Source organism: Camelina sativa, chromosome 5, assembly GCF_000633955.1.
Source record: "Camelina sativa cultivar DH55 chromosome 5, Cs, whole genome shotgun sequence".
In the NCBI taxonomy this organism is placed as follows: domain Eukaryota; kingdom Viridiplantae; phylum Streptophyta; class Magnoliopsida; order Brassicales; family Brassicaceae; genus Camelina; species Camelina sativa.
In genome coordinates this window covers 18628510-18654732 of record NC_025689.1, presented here as the reverse complement: position 1 = coordinate 18654732, position 26223 = coordinate 18628510, and the positions used below count along the sequence as shown (strand labels likewise).

At 37.5% G+C, this 26223-nt stretch overlaps 3 protein-coding genes and 2 long non-coding RNA genes across 5 annotated transcripts; 1 reads left to right on the top strand and 4 right to left on the bottom strand.

Annotated features, from left to right (window-relative positions):
- LOC104787187 (nuclear pore complex protein NUP98B-like) lies at positions 735-6226 on the bottom strand. Its single transcript, XM_010512719.2, has 13 exons — positions 6065-6226; positions 5517-5590; positions 5092-5385; positions 4054-4659; positions 3746-3958; positions 2999-3633; positions 2799-2889; positions 2658-2718; positions 2422-2560; positions 2093-2209; positions 1832-1985; positions 1613-1654; positions 735-1519 (listed from the first exon to the last, which is right to left on the bottom strand). The coding sequence occupies exons 2-13, from the start codon at positions 5533-5535 to the stop codon at positions 906-908; spliced, it is 2985 nt and encodes a 994-aa protein (XP_010511021.1). The 5' UTR covers positions 5536-5590; positions 6065-6226; the 3' UTR covers positions 735-905.
- LOC104787186 lies at positions 6788-7855 on the top strand. Its single transcript, XR_767808.2, has 2 exons — positions 6788-7024; positions 7246-7855. It is a non-coding gene; the product is annotated as an uncharacterized LOC104787186 (long non-coding RNA).
- LOC104787185 lies at positions 8412-9699 on the bottom strand. The gene is made up of 3 exons (XR_767807.2): positions 9492-9699; positions 9253-9406; positions 8412-8725 (listed from the first exon to the last, which is right to left on the bottom strand). It is a non-coding gene; the product is annotated as an uncharacterized LOC104787185 (long non-coding RNA).
- Positions 10542-13655, bottom strand: LOC104787184. The gene is made up of 9 exons (XM_010512718.1): positions 13162-13655; positions 12584-12664; positions 12079-12495; positions 11868-12003; positions 11615-11780; positions 11400-11528; positions 11106-11300; positions 10898-11020; positions 10542-10823 (listed from the first exon to the last, which is right to left on the bottom strand). Exons 1-9 carry the CDS (start codon positions 13337-13339, stop codon positions 10716-10718), a joined length of 1533 nt encoding a protein of 510 aa, XP_010511020.1. The 5' UTR covers positions 13340-13655; the 3' UTR covers positions 10542-10715.
- LOC109132872 lies at positions 18274-19625 on the bottom strand. The gene is made up of 2 exons (XM_019245318.1): positions 19118-19625; positions 18274-18911 (listed from the first exon to the last, which is right to left on the bottom strand). Exons 1-2 carry the CDS (start codon positions 19623-19625, stop codon positions 18274-18276), a joined length of 1146 nt encoding a protein of 381 aa, XP_019100863.1.

The following is a 26223-nucleotide window of genomic DNA, read 5'->3' as shown; positions in this document are numbered from 1 at the left end:
ATACACACAAGGTACCATTTCATTAGAGAATGTGATGAGAGAGGGCTTGTGGAAGTTGAGCATGTACCAAGAGAAGAACAGAAAGCAGATATATTAACTAAAGCTCTTGGAAAGATCAAGTTTAAGGAGATGAGGGAGCTTATTGGAGTGAGAGACTTGGCTGGAGTTAATTTCAAACTTAGGAGGGAGAATGTTGACTTAAGTTTAAAGTTAACTTAAGAAATGAGCTATACTAATCCTATTAGAATTATGATTCTAGAGAGATAAGGATCAGAATAAGTCAGGAGTTATCTAACTTATGTGGTTTCCTAATAGGATTAGGATTTGTGTTTTACTATATATATGTGTCGAGGCATGACACAATGATGTAGTGGTTTTAAGAGAGAAAAAGAAATTGAGAGTTTAAGTTTTGAGAAAATTTTCTTAAACTAATAAAAGTGAGTTTATACTTTTACAATCTTGAGTTCTTTAAAACCATATCCTATTTCTAGATTGTCTGCTTCTTAGTTGATGTTAACAACAACGGTCAGAGTCAAGATTTCGGTTCAGGGCATAATAAACTCTCACATATTATAGGTTTGATTCATTATCTAAGTGATTTATCCTTGAACCGACCGAGTTGCCTTGGAACCGACCGAGTTGCCTTGGAACCGACCGAGTTGGTTCAACAGAGTGACAAATTAAAATCCAGTAGAACGTAACATAGCCTCTGAAAAATTTTAAAATCCAAGAAGTTGAGTAATATTTTCCTAATAAAACTGATAGAAGAGAGGTTGAGCCGATGTAGTAAGAGCAAAAGACATGTCATTTTTGACATTATATATTGCAAAAACAGACCAATAGACAAACCCCAAAAAGTAAAATCAAAAAACAGGCCTAGGAGACTAGTCTACATAATGATCTTTCTACATATCATCTTCTTCTCCAAGCTTGTAGGAACTGAAATGCTCCACCTTGAACGTCCACTCGCCTTTCACAGCGTCATAAGACACAAACTTAGCTCCTTGTTCCTCAGCTTTCCTCTTCAGCATTTCCTTATACTTGTCCAATCTGGCACCTTCCTTCACTTGCGTACCGGTCTTCTTGTCCATACATTTTATGTTCAGCAAAGTTACAACCGCAGGTTTATTCAATCCTTGACCCACAGGAGGTTTTTTGCTCTCGTCCATGTACACATTCACTTCTCGGTTTTTGAACTGAACCACCATTTCCAGGTCGAGTCTACACACATCCGTCTCTCCCAGAAACTTTATACTCCCGTAACCGTGTCTCCCAACAACAAAGTCCTTCACCCGCTTGCAATGACCCGGATCAACCCTTTCTTTTGTAGCCAGTTCTTGGATCCGAGGCTCTGTGAAATATTCAGCGTGGTGCAACTTCGGCATCAATGTCTCGATCTCTGCTCCGCTTGGTGAACTGTGTGAACCGTTTTTCTCGCCTCCGTGATTTTCATGTGTTCTGTTCGGTTTCTGATTGGCTTTAACCGGAGGAGCCTCACAAGTTTCACCGTTATGCTTATCTGCATATATTGATAGTAGAATCAGAGAATGGTCCTCAAAATGCACAAACGTTAATCACTATTTCGTTACAAATTCATATTTTAAATACTCACTCTCATGGTTGGTTCCATTCGTAACCCCATTTGACTTATTACCTGAAATTCACATGTAAAATGAAGTGTCAGATATGATCAAATTCAGCCACTATATTAAATATTGAAGCAGGTAGAAACTATTGGAGCCATGTCTAGAAAAAAAAAGGAGCTATTTGGGACAATAGAAAGCCTCCTTTTGCAAATGAATATGCCAATCAATGTTAAAAGCAAGCTTACCATTCTCCTGCAGTGGGGCCGGGCCATCCTTTGGATGTTCTGATTTTACCCTTTCAACTGGGCGTATAAATAGAGCTCTAGGGTTTTCCCTTGGAATGAAAAGGGCATCAGCCTTAGGTGTACTGGAATTCTCTTCATCGCTGAAGAATGGAACCTGAAAAAAACATTGAAGAAACAAACAGGTAGAAAGAGCCTCATTAACAAAACTAAAAGAGTGAGCTATTAAAGACCAAGCCAAAATTCAGAAAACAGAAAACATGCCTTTGGACCATCATCACCAGGACGGTACTTCCTTGTAGGTAGCCTGACCCGCCTTTGTAAAAGGTGTCGAGAAGTCAGGAGTGGAGATACTCTAACAGGAGCAGGCTTATCAACGACCTGAGAAGAAAGGAAAATATATACACGTTAATAACATGGAGTAGTCATTTGTTTCTTTCTTAACATCGTATCTATGTGAGCAATGACAAACTTCAAGATGCTATGCAGAGGAATTCAATGCCTAGCAACAAAATTTTATGTGCTTTAAATTTGGAAAGAAGTTATGAAGAAAAATGTTGGTGCGTAGGTATTGAAAAAGGCAGTATACTTACAGGCATGCTGGAGATTCCATACTGAATGGAAGGTGAATTTCCACCTTGACCAATTGAAACCTGAGGCAAAGCAGGAAGCGTTCCAAATGGGTTTGTAACAGGAGTTGGTTGCATAATAGCAGAGTTACCGAACGCAGGCCTGTCAAAACAAAAAAGAAAAGAATGAAACACAGATGTTAATAGATTATCTAAAAGGAAAATTAGAGTCGGAAACACTGATGTCAGAGAGACCATACACTTGCTTAAAGTTGCTTTGGCTAAAAGTTCCCGTTCCACCTGTAACGCCAGTTGTATTACCTTCAGAACATAAACATACAGGACTTAGCTTCTAGTATTCAAGATTATAATATTAAGGGTGCTTTGATTGATTGACATACCTGATGGTTGGGTTTGAGCAAAGTTGTTGAAAACAAAAGCACCTGACGGTTGAGTTGGCTGAACTGATTGGTAAGGTGTCGAAAGAGCAGGCTGCAAAAATAAAACCAATATTAGAAATCCCTGCATAACTCAAAAGGCAGAGAAAAAGATATCAACTCTAAAGTGAACTGGCATTTAAATTAGTTAAAAAGAAACTCACCGTTGTTTGACCATAGGGAGAGATGCTTGTAGGGAAGGATGGAGAGCTTGAAAACAGATTTGCGGAGCCAGTGGAAGGTGTACTGAAAATGTTACTTTGTCCATTTGCAGGAGTGGTATTCTGTCCAAACGCAGAACTAGTCTGTTGGAATGTAGGAGTGGTATTCAGTCCAAACGCAGAACTAGTCTGTTGAAATGCAGGAGTAGTACTCTGTCCAAATGAGGGGTTTGAACCGAACAGTGGAGATGACTGACTGGTGTTATTATTTCCAACAATGCTAAATGGTGAATTTGACCCATGTGCAGGGGCTGAACCAAATGGCTGTTGTGTGCTTGTTGCAAAACTAGTGGATGATCCAAAAACGGATGTGGCATTTGATGCAATTGACCCAAACATGGATGGGGTAGTGGGTTGACCAAAGGATGGGGTAGTGGGTTGACCAAAGGAGGGGGTAGTGGGTTGACCAAAGGGAGAGGAAAAATTTGGGGTAGTTGTTGGAGTCTTCTGTGCAAAAGGGTTTGTTGGATTTGCAGGTGTCTGGCCAAACGTTGGTGAAGGAGAGAATACACTTGGCTGAGAAGTTGTTACACCGAATCCAGCACCTCCAGGAGATTGACCAGCAGGACGTTGTCCACCTGAAAATTAAACAACAAGAGAATCAATATTTTGGTAAATAAAGCCCAAACATCTAACCTTAAGCCAAACACATAATATGGATACATAATATGGATTTGTCTGGCATATGACCTTTATCTCCTCGCTGGTAGTCCTCCCACCTAAGCTCCTCCTGGTTTTTTTCTTTGTATACAGGCATGGCAGATATAGATTGTAGCCTCCCAGGGTTACTACCAGTGCCTGACTCTGCCTCAGTTGTAGGTGCATAAGGCATGACCCTACTACCCCCTTGTTGACCCCCGATAGTTGATTGACCCCCAACTGTTTGGGTCGAAGCCTGTGAACCTGCAAAACAAAACATGTGAACATAATTAGTTACCATTTAATGGATGGGAACTTTCACTTCTAATCTGTAATTGAATAGGAATAGCTGGGAGAACCTTGGGCTCCAAAGGGAGACTGTGTAGAGCCAAAGGCACTGCTACCAAATGCTGAGGTAGTCTGTCCAAAAGCTGGGGAAGAGCCAAAACTAAAAGATGGGGTACTTGATGCCCCAAAGGAAGGAGTGTTTGAAGCCCCAAACGCAGGAGTGCTTGATGCACCAAACGCAGGAGTGCTTGATGCACCAAAAACACCTCCAGTACCGAAGGCATTGTTGCCAAATGCAGTGCCAGAGCTACCAAAGGCTGAAGCGGGTGACGCGCCAAATGCAGGTGAACTCGAGGCGCCGAATGATGGAGTACTTGATGCACCAAAAGCAGGCGTGTTTGTGGAGCCAAAGGCAGGAGTGCTTGATGCGCCAAACCCAGGTGTGTTTGTAGCTCCAAACGCAGAAGTGTTTGAGGCGCCAAATGCGGAAGTGTTTGAGGCACCAAAGGCAGGCGTGCTAGAGGCACCAAAGGCAGGCGTGTTTGAGGCACCAAAAGGTGAAGATGAACCAAAAGAGCTGTTTCCAAAGGCAGGCTGTGATTGCTGTGTGGTGCTTCCGAAAGGACTTGACTGAGGCGTTGAGAGGCCAAAAGACTTCTGACCAAACGTAGAAGTGCCTGTAAGGAAAAATTGATCAGTCTTCGTAAGAAAAGGCGCATAAAAGAGATTTATCAAAAGACTAATGAGAACCTAGAACCTAAAGAAAAAACTTACCAAATCAGGGAGCTAATACTGTCACGAAGAAAACCCAAAAGAATACTAATTTTGGAAGTAGTAACAAATCTTTTGAAACATAAAACTTGAAATTGCTACCCAGAAACTAACAGGCAATCAAACGCTTGAAGAAATCAGAAACCAGAAACCAGTAGCAAAAGTATATGTTTACAATTTAAGTCCTACTGAAATAAGATAGATCCTATTCCATCAGGGCTATCAATGTACCAACCACAAGATATGAACACATATAGTTTATCCCAGGCCTGGTAAAGCACAAAATCAAAGAAATGATTAACAGAACCCTCACAGTAAAATACATAAAAGGTACTTACCACCAAAAGGTGAAGTTGAACTACCAAATGCAGGAGCAGAAGATGCTCCAAAAGCCGGAGTAGAGCTCCCAAACGCTTGTGATGAAGCACCAAAAGGGGAAGAAGAAGTTTGAGGTGCACCAAACACGCCGGTTGAAGTGCCCCCAAACATGGAACTCCCTGTCTGTGCGCCAAAAGGAGCAGAATTACCAAAGGGCTTCACAGCAAAAGGATTATTGCTCGGGTTACTGGTCTGCCCGAACAAAGGTTGAGTTTGTGTCCCAAATGGACTGTTGTTAGATGACTGTCCAAAAGCTGTAAAACATATTAAACGGGTCAGGTTAGCATAGCAAAAACTATAAACATCCAAAATTTGATTAAGAAAAACAAAGGGAAGATCCGTGCAAACCCCATGGTAAACAAAGAATAAGGTAAGGATCACTTACGATTTGAAGAACCAAACATCTTTCTCTATATACTCACGAATCCGGGCTTAGTCAAACGAACTGTTCCTTCTACCCTGTTACAACAAAGCAAGAAATTGTCAAGAACAGTTATAAAAAGAACAAAAAGCAAACACAAATTCTAAAACATGAACATGATATATATATATATATATATATATATATATATATATTAATGATAGTCATGAGAACCCAAAACAGACCAATTTACAACAATTAACCACACAAATACTCGTAATCAGATCGACATTGAACAAGGAAACATCACAACCTGTGTAATCATAACCAGGAATCATCAAAACCAACACTAATCGATAACATGAACAGTACTATGAATCCGATGGAAACCAATATAAACTAATAATACTAAACTACGTCACAACAAGACAGAGAACCGGAGATTTCCGTACTCGTTCGTCGGATGTCGGTTAAAATTAGGGTTCAGGCGAGATAAAAACCGCCGAAACTGATAACGGAAACGATTGTAGTTCGTCGTCGTAATATAAAAGAGGATTTGAAGAATGTTATACCTGAGGGACGAAGCAAGATATGGAGACGACGGAGAACGAGGATAGAGAGAAGCAGAGAGACCTCGCCGGAATTATAAAAAGCCTAAAAAGTTTTACGTATGGGGGAATGAGGGCTGGCTGAGAGTATATAAGCAGGGAGTTTCTGCGTTGTATTCAAGTCAGTGTAGCGTCGGAGAGACGCTCGGTTTATTAACTGGGATTAATTTCCCGGTTCGACCGAGTCGCGTTGTGTTCAAGTCAATTGATAGCGTCTTTCTAACGCTCGGTTTTGTGAAACTGGATTGATTATTTTTTCCGGTTCGACCGGCTTTAATCATGGTTCATTTCCTCCGGGTCCTCTTGAATTTTTTTTTTTTTCCCTTGAATTTTTTTTTCTTCTGTTTCTTTTAATATGAAATTCAATATTTTAATAGTTTTTCTTTTTAGAAATTTAATTAGTTGAAATCAAAATATGTAGTCTACTCTCTATGTCTCTTATGATAACACAAAAACTAATAAGATTAGTTGTGTATGGTTGATACTTGATAGGAACAAAAATATAGTATATTTTGCAAATATATCAATGATATTTCATATACTATTCCTTCAAGGGCAATTAACAAAAATAGCACAAATTTAGGTTTTTGTTCCAAAGTTAGCACTGATTTTTAAAAATGACAAAAATAGCACAAAATTAAAATGAAAGAGTTTTGGGCCAACAAAAACTAGAGTCCAGCAAATTTTATTTTTCTCAAAAAAAATCTCAAAGCCCAAGAGATCACCTTCATCTTCACTTTCTCGAAATCGCATCTTCTTCCGTCGCCAAGAGATCTGATACGGCGGTGGTTAGACGCCGACTCGTCCCTTCTCTCGGACTCTCTTTTTCTGTGACCGTTACTGGATACTCCGGTCGAAGCTCCGCTTACCCGACGTCTTTCCGTTCGATTAAATGCTTCTCTGTTTCTCCGGAAGCTTCAAAAGGTGTGAAAAGCAATGCTTTTTTTTTTTGGGTTTTGGATTTTGTTTGATTTTAGTGATATATATAAAATACGGGAAAATTTGTTGAACTTTAGCTATAAATTTCAATTCTTTTGACTAATTTGATTAGGGAATGTGAATCTTTCGTAACCTTAAGTTAAGCTTTAGAGATTACAGCTGTGAAATCAGTTCCGTGAAACATGTTTTATTGGTTTCATTTGCAGTAAGTGATACAAAGATAAACCAGTTCCAATCAATGATGGCATCACAAAATTGAAAAGCATCCTCTCGGTTGCAGAGTATGAGATACGGTGATAAATTGTGATGGTGAAGTGTTTTTATACAGTTGATATCATCTTCAACCAGATCTTTGTGTGTGGCTTTATACGTGCTGTCACACATTCCATTTTGGTGAAGAAGATTTGCAAGAAAGGGAAACTTGATGGTGCTGAAGCTTTTATCCATGCTTTTGCTCCCAATGATCATGCTGGATGCGGTTCTGGTTTAGGCATTTTGGTCAAAATTTCAAGAAGCTACTAAGTTAGTTAGATAATATCAAAGTGGTGGTGGTGGTGCAGAGATGGCGGAGGAGGTGATTGAGAGACATAGTGAAAGTATAATGAAGGCTAGGTTCTTTGGTTTTGAGTTTCTTAGGTAGTTTGTTTGATCTTGTTGTTGTATATTGAAGGCTAGCTTTTTTGCTATGGTTTCATCTTTACATTCAGGAAGGAATCCTAGGTATTTAGGAAGATTTTATCAAATTTTAGGAAGACCATCATGGAAAATATAATTCATGAAAGATTTCATAAAAATTCATGAAGACTTTCATGAACATATTTACTGTTACACATTCTCTTAAATTTCAAGAAAATTCACATTCAAATACAAAATTGTTAAATGGTTATAAAACATTCAGGAAGGATTCTCAAATATTTAGGAAGGTTTTATCGAATTTCAAGAAGATCTCTTCATAGAAAATTCATGGATGATTTCTTAAAAATTCATGAAGACTTTCATGAATATATTTACTATTATATGTTCTCTTTAATTTCAATGAAAAAAATCAAGAAGTAGGATGATCATAATACATCCAAGTAAAAAATTGTTAAATGATCATAAAACATTCAGGAAGGATTTCCATATATTTAGGAAGACTTTATCCAATTCAGGAAGACCTTCATAGAAAAATAAATTCATGACAAAGTTCATAAAAATTCATGAAGACTTCATGAACATATTTACTGTTACAGGTTCTCTTTAACTTCAAAAAAATTCAAGAAGTAGGATGATCATAATACATCCATGTAAAAAATTGTTAAATGATCATAAAACATTCAGGAAGGATTCCCATATATTTAGGAAGACTTTATCCAATTCAGGAAGACCTTCATAGAATAATAAATTCATGACAAATTTCATAAAAATTCATGAAGACTTCATGAACATATTTACTGTTACAGGTTCTCTTTAATTTCAAAAAAATTCAAGAAGTAGGATGATCATAATACATTCAAGTGCAAACTCTTGACGAATATAAGTATTATACAGATTTTACAAACGATCCATTGATGCGACTTGCTTCACCGCCGTGTTCAGCTTTGACTTGCTTCAAGAATGGGCATCTGAGAATGTCAAACTGAGAAGCCATGGGATTTTCTCCAGTACAATGATCCATTCTTGTTGAGGTGAAAAAAGGACAAGAATCTAAAACAAACAAAGGAATCATAAATAAGAAATCGAGATCAAAGCTAAGTAGCAAAAGAGAGAGGCAGAGGATACAAGTGTGTTCTTCTACATATAAGCCAGTAATAGAGTATCGGATGCAAGTTATATGGAGGAGAAATAGCTAAAAGATGCTCAAACAACATCCTCCAATCCAAGCTTTTGATTATACCAAAATGATAAATCTCAATGAAAAGAAATCACATTTGAGTCAATCTAAGAACAACTGAGTTAAACCCAACAAATTTAAGAGGAGTTGAACAAACACAAAACGAAAGCAATCGTGTGAGAATCATCAAAAAGACTCGGGATTTATAATTACAAAAAAAATTCCAAAAATCAGTAGAGCAATAGAGTCTAAGAAGAGAACTAGTGATCCAAAAGAGAGAGTCTGTTCTCTGTCTCTAAAAACGACTAAAGCTAAATCAGATCTAAGCATATACACAAAATCAATGCTAAGAAATCACAAATACAAATTCTGGGCAAAAGGGTAGAGGGAGAGAGAGAACTTATGGATAAGAGAGGAGGAGGAGGCGATGATTGAAAAGAGAAATGAGATGAATCGATGAGAAGGCGTGTGTGTGAAACGATCCATTGATGCGACTTGCTTCACCGCCGCCTGTCAAAGTTTTGATTTTCTTCCTTTGTCGTTATTGTAACCGCCTTTGGAAGATAACCCAACAATTTTAAACTCTGAAATCGAAGAAGAAGAAAGAGAAATTAAAAGATAAGCCAACGGATTTAGTACCTGACTGAAGCTTCACGGGAAAATCTGAGATCAAGGTTAGCCGGAGAAAAATGTGAAAGAGATCGGATTTTGATTTTTGTGAGTTTTTAAAAATAATAATATTTTTCTTTATTAATTACTAAATATTAAGTAATGATAGTTTTGGAACATTCCAATGTGTGTGCTAGTTTTGGAACAAAAACCCAAATGTGTGCCATTTTAGGGTATTTCTCTTAGCCCTGAGACGGATCCGGATATCCGGGTTTTTCAGGGTATCCGAATCCGGATCCGAATCCGTCGGATATATGGTTTCTATATCCGTCTCCAGCTCCGTGAAGTTCGGATATCCGGTCAACGGTTATCCGCACAAAACCTTACTATCCGGCGGATATCCGATATCACCCGACAAAAGTTTAATGTGTAAACTCTTTGCCTTTGAAAACAAAATCTAAAAGCCCAATAAAGCCCAAGATTGAATGTCAAAGGTCCGTGTGTTTAATGAATAGATGGTAGTGTGTATTTATAAGAGAATAAAGTAGGAGAAAGTTGAGTTAGAGTCAATGTGGGATAAAATAATTAGGGAAGGGAGTTTAAAATATCCCACATCGCCCACTTGAGAAGATGCAACCTCTCCAGCGTGTATATATACTGGACTATACCTGTTTCTTGCTCACACGTCTCTATCATTCAGTATTTTATAGTCGAAATATTTTTAAAATGTTTGACTGATATATATTTGTTATGGTTAAAAGCCAAAATAAATTAAAAAAATTATTATTAACCGGATCCGGATATCCGGGTCAAATTTTTTATGATATCCGGATCCGTATCCGGTTTCAGCGGATATCATATTTTGTTATCCGGATCCGGATCCGATATCTCGGATATCCGATTTTTCGGAGCGGATACAAGCGGATCTTGGATAGCGGATAATAGGTCTCAGGGCTAATTTCTCTTCCTTCAACACATCAACAAATATAGAAGTTATATTTTACTTCATTTTTTCTCCTTTTTAATTTTCTTGTTTCAATATTTCTTCATTTCTCATTCCATTATGATGAACCACAGAACACTAGTCGTAGCCTCCTCGTAGGCAACTTTTGAAGTACTGTCATGTTTTGGAATGATGTATTTTATACACTCATCCCTTTCATTATGTGTTCTTCAAACGGAAAAAAGACTCTTAGATTTTGTGTTCTTGGGTAACAAAAGAAGAAAACAGAAAACACAGTTTTGTGTTCACTATCATAGAAATTCTTGACTAAGAGCTAACTGATGATAATTCATGTAATCAATCCCATTTAACCGGACGCAACACAGTATTTGCTCTGGTAGTTCCTCCGGTTTATTCCCCTGAAAACGAGATTTTACAGTTACTAACCATAGCATTTTTGACACAACATTCGTCAAAGAAGCAAAACGATTACCTGAATTGTGAGTCCAACATCAAGAACACAGTGCTTGAGCCTGTCTAAAAATGCTTCGAATCCTTTACGTGATATGTAACTGAATCTATGCATATCGATATCAATCTCAAAGTAATTTTCACCCTACAGAAATCAAATTTCCAGAGTTAAGTTAAGCATTATAATATTGGAGGTTTCAAAAGGATTTGTTAGGATACTTGTGACATACCGAGTAGAACTCGTGCTGTGGTCGTGAAAGCACAGGTTTTTCGTTATAAGCATTCATGAGTTTTTTCTCTGCACCGTTCAACTGGAGATCATCTACATTCGCAACACGTCCCAATATCTTTAACCGTTCCCTAAAGGGTACACTTGTATCCATAGCAAAGCCTTTCACTTTCTCAACCTCATCATCTAGTAATCTCTGCATATATCCAAACACAAAGCAATTCAAAAATGTGTATTCAACAGAAGAGCACAGAGCAAAGAAAAACAGAATCACAAGGAGGAAGATCAAATTTACCTGAATGCTTTCTTGGAAATGAGGTGGAAGCTCCTTTAAATAATTATCCGAAAGTTTAAAGTATAAAACAAAATTCATTCCTTCTCCATCAGTTTCACCTTGAAAGATTGCAGCTGGATACAATGGAATCTATGATTCCAATAGCAACATCATCATCATTAAACTGAAACACCGAAGACAATGCAAAAGATGAAGGATTTCACTAGACAATATACCTGAACATTTACAACAAGTATTGATGGGAGCTTGGTCGAGGTGGTAGTAACAACAGGAAGCTCCACGTATTGCGCTATATGGTTTATTTTACGTTGAGATAAAAATACATCGACACCAAATGGATTATATGCAGCATAGTTTGGTGCAAACTCTTTCTTCTTTTCTCTACCAAAGAACGAAATATCAGTTAAGAGTTAGTAACAGAAGATATGATTAGGTACTCGAAACAACAAGCTCTCCACGTATGTTTACCTGAAATAAGTTTTGCCACGAACCCGGAAACTACCAGGCTCAATGATTGACCAGCAATCTAACATTTTCTTTTCGAGCGGACAAAATGGAACCTGAGAACCTGCCATTGGTCTCTGCAACTGCATCTTTGTAGAAACTGAAACATTGGAAAGAACAAAGTGAGTTCTTAAATTGGAATCTCTTCAGCTCAAATGCCACAACTGAAACTTACATAAAGGACCAGTAGGGTGTCCTTCTCTCCACTTGAAAGATAGTTTCAGCGCAGCTTTTTTCCTCGTACTTGGAGGGCTAGAGCTTAAAGACCTCTTTTCAATAGAAGGAACAGTCGAATGAAGACAAGGCAAGCAATTGCTTGGAAGAATCCCGCAGTTTTCCAACAATCCTTCATCTTTTCTAGAGCTATCATCAGCATTTGAAGATATCTCGTCAATGAAAACAGGCTGCTTAGTGTCTGTCAAAGCACCCTCTGACTTCGAATGTGAGATGACATTATCTACGGTTGAGTGAGATTTGGAAGTTTTGGGACCATCGCTTAGAGAATTCCTTGCAGAACCGCCAAGGTTTGAGTCTTTAACAGATGACATACTCGATACTGAGATACGCTCACCTCCGTTTACTGACAGCATATCTGAAACAAAACGATGATGAAATGAAAGTGATACATAGATCCTAGGAAGAATCACAAAGTGGTGTTTTAAAGAAGCTTTTTGTTATACCTTCCTGAACACTGTGAAAATCATCATCACAGTCGGTTTCAAAGGCGAGGTTGGAATCAAACCATGCTTCATCAACGCTTGCTGTTTCATAAATGAGAGACTAAGTCAGGTGAATATTTATAACTCTTGTAGAGACTGAAGAACTCAGCTAATGTGACAGTGTCATATATAAACACAATGTTAATGCTGTTTCTTAGTTTGATCCTCAAAATTCAATGCTCATCAGAGATTTTAATTATTTAGAGAAAGATTCACTCTTTTGAGTAATAAACCTATAAACCAAATCCCTTTCTCAACATACAAAATCATAAAACTGTAAGCTAATCTAACAACACTACAACCACAACCTAATCCCTAATTACCCAAACCAACACATTCAACAATCAAAAGACATAACATTTCGAATTCAATCAATCAAAAAGCTTAAACAAACCCTTGAGAGATACACAAGAAAGACAAAACCCACGAAGCCAAATCGATCATAAAACACACAGAACAAAGACCAAAACCAATAGAAATGCAGAGACAGAAACAAAAGATTGATTTTAAAAAAAAAATTGAATTGAGAGATTAGAGACCTCTGAAAGTGGGATTAGAGAAAGAACGATCGTGATTATCGAAAGATCCGTCAGATAAGCGAGAAGAAGACACAACTCTCTTCTTCTGAATCTTTCGTCTTGTCCGAGTCTTTCTCCTCTTGCTTGACCTTATTTTACCACCTACACAGCTTTTAGGCGTTGACACGCAACCTCCCATCTCTCTCTCTCTCTCTTCTTCTCTGTTCACAAAATCAACATATAAGATCTCTCTCTCTAAAACCCAGAACTTGAACAGAGAGAGATAAAGCTGGTTCCTTTTTGCTCTTTGTAGAGAGAGAAAGAGAGAAAAAAAATATATGTTTCCTTTTACTTCTCTCTCTTCCTCTTCTGATCAGAAATCAGATAGAATCTGCCAGACACGATCTTCAAATCCACTTATTGGCCAACAAATAAAAAAAAAACTTAGAGAGAAGAGAAATATGGTAAATGATAGGACACAGACAACTAGACAAACAATTTGGTGAAGACGAAGCTTTTTTTTTTTTTCCTCTCTTTTACTTCGAAAACAAATTAAAAAAAAATAAACGTAATTTCTGATTGGTTAAAAATATATTTTGGGATTTGTGAAGTCAATGAGAAAAAAAATGGGAAAAATTATCGAAAGACAAGTTGTTAAAAAAATTTCAGTAGTTATCATCGCATATACGGTGACTTAACCGCATCTTCCAAAAGCAATTATGGTTCACTTAATTTTAGATTTTTACGATTGAAGCAACAACCACATTGGACTTATCGTGTTTAACGTTTTGTACTAATCTGTAATTAGTAACTAGCATTTGATCCGCGCTACGCGCGGAAGTTAGATGAAGGCGTTATTTTTACTTTTTCCGTCTGCTTATGTTGTTTGTATGTTTTCTTTTGCTCTTTTGTTATTTTTTTTTTCTGTACGTTTTTTTCAGCTAGTACAATGTAGTCAATTTTTTTATACTTAATAAATTTAAATCATGATCTTTTTTTGTTTTAAAAAAATATAGAATTAGAAGTTAATTTGTATAGTAATAGTTGTTGTCTCGCTTTACTCGTTACTTGTGCTTAATTAAAATTATTTTTCATTTTGTCGTTGGATTGTTATTTGGTATTATTATATGTGGTTGTAGGTAATCTTTTAATTATTTTATTATTTAATTAGTAACCTGTGCGAGTAGTTTTTTGTCAATAATTTTGTGTTTGTAGTGATAGGTTAGTGGTTTTGATTAAAAATGTTTACAAATCTCAGTTAATTACAATTCTGTTTTCATTGTTTTTTATTTCTTTTTGTGTTTCTGCCGTTTGGTCTTATTTTCTGTAAGCCTTAAAATTGTGTTGGCCTATTGGGTCTTTATTTTCTGTAAGCCATTGGGTTTTTTTCATTTTTTCTATCTACAGGACAGTAAGAGTTTTGAAACTATTTCTTTGATGCTTGTAATCCTTCTTCATTCATCCCTTTCATCGATGCACAATTTTTTTTTGGGGTGTATTTGGGTGTTTTTCTCTTTGCTTCGCATCTGTAGGGGGTAATTGGTTCTCCCCTGATGTTTTCGTTCCAATTAAGTGTTAATTGGTGTGCAAATCTGTTTTTTTTTATAAATTGTTTTCTTCCTTTCATTTCCTATTTAATTTATCCATTGTTTTTGAGATCTAAGTTTTAAGTTTTGTTTCGGTTGGCCCCATAGTGTGGTTTTCGATTGGATGTGAATGGTGTGTAGCAAAATTTAATTTTTGCTTCTATTATGCTTTTTAAAAAAATATTTTGGGGTGTATATTTTTGTGGCCGGTTTAGTAAGTCATTCAGTTTAAGTCTAATGTGAACAAAATCTGGAACTCGAATTTCAGCATCTTTTCCTTCAACTAACGGTGTATGTATCTCTTACATTTTCTTCTATTTGGTGATGGTTTTGTCAATTTCTGGCGACTAATGTCAATTGAATTTTAGTTGTGTTTCCCTGATCCTCTATAAGTGTTTGTCTTTTTTTTTTCGTTTGAGATTTTTTTTTTCTTTTCAATTTTAAGTAGTCCTGTTTTTCGAAGCCGACAATTTTTATGATTTAGGTGTCCCTGAAGCTAAAGACCTCTTTGCATATGTCTATGTCCTAGTGGTCCTAATACTTTTAGACCTGTTTTTGAGATTGTTTGTGGGAATTTTCTTCAATATGTTGATCTTGTATGTTCTGTTTTTGTTGCCATGGTGGTGGACTATTTTTTCCCCCAATCGTTTGTATTCTTAGAGGATGATAATTATATTGGTGAACCTTACTGTTTTTTCTTAAGCTAAAAAATTAATTTCAGAGATATCCTTTAGGTGTTCCGAGATGAAAGAATAAAGAAGGGGAGAGACGCTTCAGGTCGCACACCGGCGGACGGCAGAGTGGAGCTTCATGGAAAAGGTTTATTTCTACATCATATAAAACATGTATTATTAATGGATTGAGCTTTTAAAGAAATATGAAACTGGGCTTTTAAAGAAATATGAAACAAAAGAATAGGAATAGTTTAGTGGGTTGTATCAAAAAATTGGGCTTATTAAATTGAGGGAGTGGCTGATGTGGCAGCACCAGGAGTGAGCAAAGTTAACTTTATATATATAGATTTACGTACTATATGCTTCGTGAGATGGAGAATAAGAATATATTTGATTATGATGGCAAATATCTTTTTAATATAAATTATAATCATAAGTGGTTGATACTTGATAGATCAATACTATTAAAGCTGAAGTACTCACTAGACTCAAATTGGACCATAATTTTGTTTTGGTAGTTTTTTCATTAAAAAAGATTAGAGAATCACTTAATTTAATTAAATTAACCTATAGTTACGATTTTGCTTAATGACCATTATACCTTTGGGTCGACAACTAAATTACAACCGGGTCAGGACGCGGATCCTCTTTAACCCAGAAATAGAAGAAAAAAAACCCGCGGATCTATTTGTACTCCAAATTTATATTATTCGGATCCTGTTTTTAGTTTGGTTCAAGAATAATTATTCATGTCGCCAAACAGAAGTATAATCCCTATAAATAAGGAAACTGGTATTCGACTATTTAATGGCTTCAATAATATCAAATATTAACTACTACCATAATTAATCCTCTAATTATTACGAATATTAATAATAATGAGAAATCTTTAATACTTGTGGATTGTGACTTTCTTACTTCCAAAATACGAAATTGTTATATTTGTAAACTTATTTGATTTGCTTTTATATTGTGAGATATTTACGGAAACAACAAATCAACTTAATACAATTAAATAAAAATAAATCATCATTTAGTTTAGATTTTTTAATATTTTCTTAACGAAATTATACTAATTAATTATGATTAGTATAGATGAAAAGAATAAAAAATGCAGAAATTATATATATGTAAAGTTGTAAACTAATTTACAGAAAATGTGTACTGTATATCCCACATGGACTAAATATTCTGGAATATGGTTCATAATCACTATAAATATATGACTAATATGTTTTGAGTACAAATGAGCAGAAAACTTGATTTATCAGGTATCCAAATTTAACAGTTTAATTTGGTTATATATTTGAGCATATTTAAACTTTTAAAAAGTAAACATATTATAATATATTTACGTTTTCTTAAAAAAGTTTAAGAGATTATAAATATTTAAATTTTTATAAAATGTTTAAATTATTATAAATATTTGAACTCCGTTGAAAGTTTAAAATATTATAAATATTTAAGTCTATAAAATATTTAAGTAATATTAATATTTTTACTCTTAAAATTTTTAAAATATAAAAAAGTTTGAGTTAAACCCGTTAAAACAGGTATTTTTATCAAACTATAAATTAAATTAGTTTTTTTACAATTTTGTTAATATTTGATATATCAAATATTAACTAAATGATAACCTAAATATACCTAATCTCACTATAAATACAATGGTTTCCAAACCATTGAAATATCTCACACTAAAATTTAACAAGCAACTTCTCCTATTTTGACGACAACCCAAAATAAAGAAAAATTTATCCTCTTACAAAACTACTATCCGATATTGCAGTGTGTCTATCCTCTTACAAAACTACTATCCGATATTGCGGAGTGTCTGTTCTCTTACAAAACTACTATCCAATATTGCGGTGTGTCTGTTTCTGTGAAAACCTATATTTTACAAACTACTTACACTATTATGATTTCCAATTTACTGTATAACCCCAAATATACAAATAAACACTATATAAACAAAGAAAATAAGTCAAAATAAAAAACTATATTACAAAAATAGAAATTACAAAAAAAAGTAACTAACAAAATATATAATCTCGTGCTGTAGCACGGGGTATCACCTAGTTATAGTTAAAAGATGTACTAGTTTACTTCTCACAATATTAGTTTAATTTTCCCTTTTAAAATAATATTGTTTTACTGGATTTACTTCTCAACAACATCATATAGACTTATACTATTTTAATATTAATTAAAATATATAGAATTTTGATCATATCTTTCTTTGCTAAAGTAGAATTTTGATCATTGGTTATTCAACTCTTTTGTATACATTTAAAAAAAAAAAAAAAACATTCCAATTAACAACACATAGATTATTTATCAAATAAATTTTAAAATAATACTCCCTCTGTTTCATAAAGAGTGTCATTTTGACACCGTTTTTTTGTTTCAAAAAGAGTGTCATTTTATAATTTCAATACAGTTTTTAATATTAAATCTCATTTTTATCCCTACTATTTCAGCTTATTAATTAGAAAGAGAAATTGTTTTAGTGTATTTATAAAGGGTAAAATAGAAATTTATATAATTTTTTTAATCTGTGTGCATTGTGTCAAAATGACATTCTTTATGAAACAGACGGAGTATAAATTAACATAGATTGTCAAAAATAAAGGAAAGTTTCAATCGTCGAAAATGTAATTTGTAAAGATAAAATCTTAAAGAAACAAAGTTATTACTAATAGGACTCGAAAAACAAAAGATTGATTTTGACTAAAACATACGTCAAAATGTTTTTTCAAACTTTTTTTTTCTTTTTTTTTAATAACGCATACCTTTCATTAACTTCAAAAGGGGATTACAACATTGCCTCCCATAGAGTAACAACTTTAAACTGAAACAAATACAAGGAAAGATCAGAGAAAAAATCTAAACCAAGTAACCAAGAGAGAATCACCGGGATTGGAGAGCCTTTGTTTTAGAGTTAGAGGACCAAGGTGAGCTCGAATAATGTTCTTGATCTCCTGAATCAATGCCGAGGCTGGACGAAAGATAGATGAATGAATTCGGGAGTTGCGTTCTTTCCAGATGGAGTACACTGAAGCTTGGTAAAGTAATCGAAGTATCCAAGTAATGTTTTTATCCCTACATGGATTCTTCAACCATCTGACCCCAGCTTCAAAGGTAGAAGGAGGAGAAAGATGGACTTTACCAGTAAAATGATGCCAGACCTCCTTCGTATATGAGCAATCAAAGAACAAGAGCTGACGAGTTTCATCCATAGAGCTGCAGAGAAGACAAGTAGACGGAACCGCAAAGCCCCATCTTACCAACCTATCTCGAGTAAGCAGCCTGTGCCGAGAGTTTAGCCAAGCTATGATGGCATGTTTGGGAATTCTACCCTTAAACCACACCGAGTCAAACCAGTCAACCTTTATTCCCGGAGGATGCAGATGTCTCCAGGTATCAGCTGTAGAGAAAGAGTTGGAGGGAGCCGCATCTCCAATCTTCCAGAGGTAAAAATCATCTTGAACTTCCGGATCCAGATTAACAACTGATGAAGACGAGAGACAGGATTTGAGCAACTGATAATGGGATTCCAGCTTCTGCTATTGAACAGCCACCATTGACCATCCCTTATCGCATCAGCAAGAACCGCATAAATGGGTAAACCCGTTACTCGTGGTCCCAACTCCCCCGTTAAGCCCACCAGTGGTCCAAGAGATGTCTAGTTGTCAGTCCAGAATTTGCACGTAATACCCGATCCCACTTCACAGATGATGAACTGTTTAGCCAGCGGTCTGAGCTTACAAAGATTACGCCAAATCCAGCTACTTGAAGCAGAGCCATCAAGATCCCAAAAACATTGATTACCAATTAAGTGTAACCTCACCCACGAGACCCATAGTGAACCGCCCGCAGCAAAAATGAGCCAAATTAACTTCAGGGCAAAGACCTTATTCCAATTATTGAGCCGCTTAACACGAAGACCACCACTCTCCTTTGGTGTACAAACTGACTCCCAGTTGACCTTGGCTCCTCTAGCAGAGTTTGGTGTTCCTTTCCATAGGAAAGCACTACACATACTCTCTATTTCCTCAATGCAGCTATTCGGGAGAATGAACACTGAGGCCCAGAATGTAATGGTGGAATATATGACAGAATGTATTAACTGTAGTCTACCAGCAAAAGAGAGATGCCTTGCAGTCCAAGAGTTGAATCTGGCAAGTAGTTTATCAAGCAGAGGCTGGTAATCTTGTCGTACCATTTTCTTAGTAGAGAGGGGAACCCCTAAGTACTTTTACTGGAAAGGTGCCTTGAATCAACCCTGCATTCTCTACTATACCCTGATTCTGCTGAAGATTATCACCATCTAGAAACACCACCGTTTTATCTCTATTAATCCCCAGTCCTGATTCGATTCTAAACACCTCCAGAATCTCGAGAATACTCTCCAAAGAAGCTTGGTCACCATCAAAGAAGATTAAAATGTCATCCGCAAAGCTTAAATGAGTAATTAATGGTGCTACACACTGCGGATGAGGGCCAAATCTCTGACTCATAACACCCATGTCTAGCTTTTTGGATAGAACATCCATAGCAAGGACGAATAGCAATGAGGAAATTGGATCTCCCTGGCGAAGGCCTTTCTTTCCTGGAAAGAAACCGACCATTTCACCATTAAAAGCTATACTAAAGGAGGGAGTAGTATAGCACTCCATGATCCATCCTATAAACTTGGCCGGGAGATCCAAGGCGATAAGTACATTCTCCAAAAATTTCCAGTCGAGATTATCATATGCCTTCGCTAGATCCACTTGTAAGCAGCCTCTAGAAGTAGGACCTGATGAGTGAAAATTGCTGACTAACTCGGAAGCAAGTAGGACATTCTCATAGAGATGGCGACCTTGAACAAACCCAACATGGTTTACTTGAACTGCATCTGCAATAAACAGCTTGATCTTCTGCTTCAACAGACGAGCTATGACTTTATAAACTGTTGTACAACACGATATGGGTCTTAGTTGTGCAATTTTATCAGCTCCTGGAACCTTGGGGATGAGGGTAATGGCAGTTGCAGCGTAACTCCTTGGTAGATGACCAGTTAAGAAAAATTGTTGAATGGCTTCAACCGTGTCTCGACCAACTATATCCCAAGCCTCTCTTAGGAATTCAACTGGAAACCCATCCGGGCATGGAGCTTTAGACTTAGGCATAGTTGCGATAACTCTTCTTATTTCTGCTGGAGATGGAACCTGAAGTAACTGAGTTGCAAGCTCCGACATACATCTGAAGGAATTCAGGTCTTTGATATCCTCAACCGACATAGGCCTAACCTCAGGATTCTCCGAACCCAATAGATGCTGATAGTAGGCGACGAGAAGGTCTTTCATCTGATCCACATTGTAGATGTGCTCAGCATTTTCAGTCCTGAGATACTTTATGGCATTGAAACCTTGATGAGGAAGAACTGTTCTGAAGAAGAAAGCAGTGTTCGCATCACCTTCGGAAAGCCACCTTACTCAAGATTTATGTCTATAAAAGGACTCCTGGGCATCAGCAAGTAATCTCCACTTTTTCCGAGCAACAAACTACTCCCTAAACAAAGAAGTGGTGGGAGAATTCAAGAGAGCAGCTTGGATCAGTTCCAGCTGTGCTAAGGAGTCTTTAGTTTGCTGCTGAATGTTGTCAAAGCCCTCTATGTTCAATTGACGACAAGATGCCTTGACTGTTTTCATACGCTGTGCCAAAGTGAACAACTTCGACCCACCAGTACATCCGAACTCCAAGCTTCAGCGATAACAGACTTGAACTTGGGGTGAGTAGACAAGAAGGAGAAGTATTTAAAGCTTTTTTTGCTTCCTCCTACCGGATCAGAGGTAGAAATCAGAGCTGGCAAGTGATCCGAATCTCCAGGTGGATCAAAGATAGCTAAGGATTCCGGAAAAGATTCCCTCCACTGTTCATTAACGAGCACTCTATCCAACTTTCGAAGCACAAGATCATCAGTTAACTATTCGTCCAAGTAAAAAAGGTTCCTCTGCTTGCCAAATCCGATAACTCATTCAATGCTATGCAATCTAAGAATTCAGACATACCACTGGTAGGTAAGGGGTGAGGAAAGACCGAGTAGTGTTCACTGGCAGTGAGAATTTGATTAAAATCCCCGAGGATCATAAGAGGAGAGTTGCGAGCAGGAGAGTTCTGCACAATCAAGGTAATGTCCTCCCACAAAGCTCTCCGTTGAACTTGAGTGTTGTAGCCATAGGCAAAAGCCACCGCGAAGCTTTCTTTCATACTAGGTATGTAAACTCCAGATAGAATAATCTGAGCAGACTTATAGACGTATGACTGATATGGAGGGGTCCCAAACTACCCATATCCGTCAATTCACCGCAAAATTATAGTTTTGCTCTCCTCTCCACCCCGGAAAGGAATCATGCAAAACATGAGCCGCATTCTCCTCCAAGACATGCGTCTCCAAAATGCTACCTAGAAGAGGCTTATTTTTAAGGACCCAACTTCTCAAAAACCTCTGCCTAGAGGAACTATTTAATCCCCTTATGTTCCAACAAAAAACCTTCGGCATCATAAACCCAAAAGTGAAGGTAGAGAAAAGCTCTTTAAGGAACTAACAAGTCCTAACCGAGGAACTACCCCGGTCAGGTTGCGAGCTTGAGGTGGCAGGAACAATCCTATACTTCTCAGGGAAATGTTGCATCCCTTTAAGCTTATCCTCCAACCTCTGCAGACCAAACTGTTTCTTACTTTCTGATATGTCTATATTTTGCCTCTCCTTAGCATATATTTATCATGCATTGATCTAGGATAACTCATTGGTTTGCATCGTTTTCTAGTTCTTTCTATACACTTTGCACGTCTAGGTAGTTCTTGCATCATCCTTGCATACATTGTGCATTTTGGAGTATTTCAGGTATTTAGGAGACGTTGGAAGCCATTCTCGTCCGAGCCATTCTCGTCCGAGCCATTGTCACCATCTTCGTTTCGATCGAGCCACTGTCACCATCTCTGTTTCAATCAACCTATTATCACCATCTCCGATTCGATCGAGCCATTGTCACCATCTTCGTTTCGATCGAGCCATTGTCACCATCTTCGTTTTTCTCGAGCCATCCGTTCGAGCCGTTCCACTCGATTGGGATTTAGCTTTCGATGTCTTCATCAAAGTTGTAGGGAATTGAGTTATCTTTCCAACGACGTTTATTTCAAGCCAATCGAAGGTGTGGTTCAAGAGTTATCATCATTTTAGTGGATGCGTATACACCACGATCGAGCCATGCTCCCCCGCCACGCACTCCAGCTTGTTTGATCGAGCCATGCTCCCCCGCCACGCACTCCATCTTGTTTGATCGAGCCATGCTCCCCCGTCATGCACTCCAGCTTGTTTGATCGAGCCATGCTCCCCCGCCATACACTCCAGCTTGTCTGATCGAGTCATGCTCCCCAGCATCCGTCCGAGCCATGCTCCCCAGCATCCGTCTGAGCCATGCTCCCCAGCATCCGTTCGAGCCATGCTTCCTAGCGTCCGTCCGAGCCGTGCTCCTCAGCCGTCCGTCTGAGCCATGATGACATTGCATTCCATTCGACGCGCACGGACTCGATCGCACATGTCGGGAAGAAAGACGTTTGATTTCACACGCTTCAGGAGATTACCGAACCGACGCCTTACCTTGTCGTTTTAAGTTTTAGGGCTTTCCATGTTGGACTACTATATACACATTTTGTTAAGTCTTTGCTGAGACATCTTATCTTTTAATCTCGTATTGTTTTCCTTCCCAGAAGGTTTTAACCTAGCCACAAAATACGTTCTGAGACTTGTATTCCGATATCATTGAGATTTATTAAGATTTTGCATTTGATTCCTTCTACAAAGTTGTTCATCTTATTTTTATCTATCTTATTATGCTTGATTAAATGATTTCTGTGTTTACATCCTTGACTATGATTTTCGGATCTGAGTAGTGTGCTAGTTCTTGAGGATGGGATAGATTAGGTGGAGGATCTTAGGATGTAGAGTGTTTAAGCTTTGATTGTATGATTCCCTTCTAGACTAGAGTTAGAATTACTAGTTTCTCTCTGATCAATTGGAACTAGATTCGAGACATTTCCGCACCCAAAAGGTGTTTGATGAAATGTCTGACCAACTAGTGCCAGAGACTTACGTTCATAGCCTAAGAGATTAGTTGTCTAGGATGTTTGTTGACGTGAATGAACTTGTTTGTCATGCCTGCTCGACCACGTTACTCTAGCGAGAGCTGGGTATGAAAGTGGTTGAGTCTGAGTAGCTTTTGCCAAGAGATTGGATTAGCTAAGTTGTGATATTCATTGTTTAGGGATACTTTGCTTGAGGTATGTTAAACACTCTGTAGACTAGGATACTCCACCGACATCAATTACCCCATCCTTAGGACTTCTTTCTTTCTGATTATTATTACATTCCTGGAACTATTTCGTTTCTTGCTTTTTTAGTTCATGCTTATACTCGTTTATGTTTTTATTCATTTTCGCTTCTTGTCATGCATTCTCGTTTCTAGTTCTCTGACTCATTTCCGTTTTGCATTTTGATCATTCTAGGATTGTTAGAAAAACACTCTTTTGAATTGGCTTAACTTGTGATAGCTTGATTGCATCTCAATTGTTAGCAACATCCCATTTGGATTGACACCTTAAATACTACAACGCATAAGGTTTATTGAACCGACTAGGAGACACAAAAATCCTAGTATCACTTTCCATCTTTGCAAGTTTCCTAGCCCCCAAGGCTCCAGGAATACCGTGCTTGACGTGACTAGTCATCTGACCCCTACCGTCATTTGAAGTCTGAGCAAGCTTTTTCTTTTTCTTAGCCTTCGATCTCGAGCTAATCACCGTCCATGGTTCCTCATCAACTACAGGAGGAGATCCTTGCGTCTCTACACTCGCTGTGTTAACACTAACCTGTTTTACTTCTCTCTCTCAAATCCAGCACTTGACAGTCTCTTGAGTAATTTTAGACATAGAGTCATCACTTTGATGCTTGATAGCTCTTTCGACTGGAGGAGTACTTCTGCTTCTATGTTTAGTACTGCTACGAACATGATATGAAGGAGGTTTATCCTGTTGACCGTCCTTCCCCACTGGGGGAACCGACTCAGGTAAAGTCTCAGAAGAAATGGAACTAGCTACAGCGTTACTAGGATCCATCCCTGTGCCCAGAGGCACGTCAGAGACCGCAGAGGCAACCCCTCCCGCAACAAACCCACCATTCTTCACTACTCCTGCCTTCTGCTTCATAAGTGGTTGGGGAAATCTATTCAGAAGATGCCCAAACCGTCCACAATTACAACACTTAGGAGGTAAACGAGGATACAACACATTCACTTTGACCGAGATTTGATGCCTCATCCCGTACAATGATGGTCTACGGAGGTGACTTTTCCAAGGAGATTTCCACTTTGACTTTCGTTTTCCCCATGTAATAAGGATCAAGCTTTGACTTCTCAATGTGAAGAGGCTCACCTATTGCACTAGTAATGAGGCTAATACAAGAGAGAGAGAGTACAACTGCAGGGGCACATTGTGAAGCACCGCCCAAGTAGGCACTGTTGTTAGTTCCTGAACTTCTAGGGAGGCGTCAATGGACCAAGGAAACACATTGAAAGCGCAATTACCAGCTTGCCAGTAACCCACTTGGAGGACCCATTCTCGAGTTCTAACACACGGAATGAGAATGAGGCAAGAAGTGTCGGAGACATGTCTAATGATAATACTTTCATATTTTCCCCAGACTAGATTCAGATCTGAGAAATTTTTTGACGCAGGAGGAACTAAACCATGAAATTGAGCTACAATATGTCCTTTCCATTGGTCAGCAAACTTCAAAAGGACTGAACCAGGGGCTTGAACTACTGGAATACCATATTCCATGTGAACTGGAGAGTCGATCTTCTGAAGGTTACGAAGAGAGGCTTTAAATCTTTCAGCATGGGACGGCGCATCAGCATAAGGTACTGACCTCGAGATCAAGGATGGGAGAGGGGAGAGTTGATCAGATTCGGTTGAAGGTGACGAGATGAGAACTTGATCTAGGGATTGAGATTCAAATCCATCTGAGGAGTCTGGGGGATCCACCATGACACAGCAGGAGAACACTCAAAAGGAAAAGAAAGGAAGAGGGGGAAGAAAGAATAAATTTCTCGGCGACCGGCATGAGACCGATCTCCAGTGGAAATTCAAAGAAAATCACAAAATTGCCTAATACGCTCTCTGATTCGCAGAAAATCGTCTGCTTTTATGCCATCTCATGACCCGCCTGACATCAACTTCAAAATGTTTTTTCAAACTTATTACGAGGTTCTTAATCGTATATTATCTTTGACTTTTTGGTTCCAAAAATAAAACCATAAAACTTATATATCTATTAAAATTAAGAAATTGAGGTAACAAAAAGCTTCATGTAATCATTTGTTCGTCGTACAGTATATTGTATTTGTGTATATCATTTGTTAGGCAGAGTATGGCCATCTAAAACTGGACGTGTCAGATTTTAGTGGCGTCTGACATTATTTTCACATCACACATCGACTTGTTGTTTTGTCCTTTTTATTAAACTATACAAATCGACAATATCTTCATAACTAGATGTGCCTGCTTGTAATTTTTTTACCAAAACTTAAAATCCATAAAGCAAAACAGATTTTTCTATAAAGCATAAAGTTCCGTCATCTGGGTTCGAATAGCATTAGCCACAGAGTTCGAATTTTAACATGGTTTTCCCGGCTCCAAGAGATTAGTCTTTGGGCCTAGGTAGCCTTTAGGATCACTCCTGAATTATAAAAAAAAAAAAAAAAAAAAAAAAATTTTTT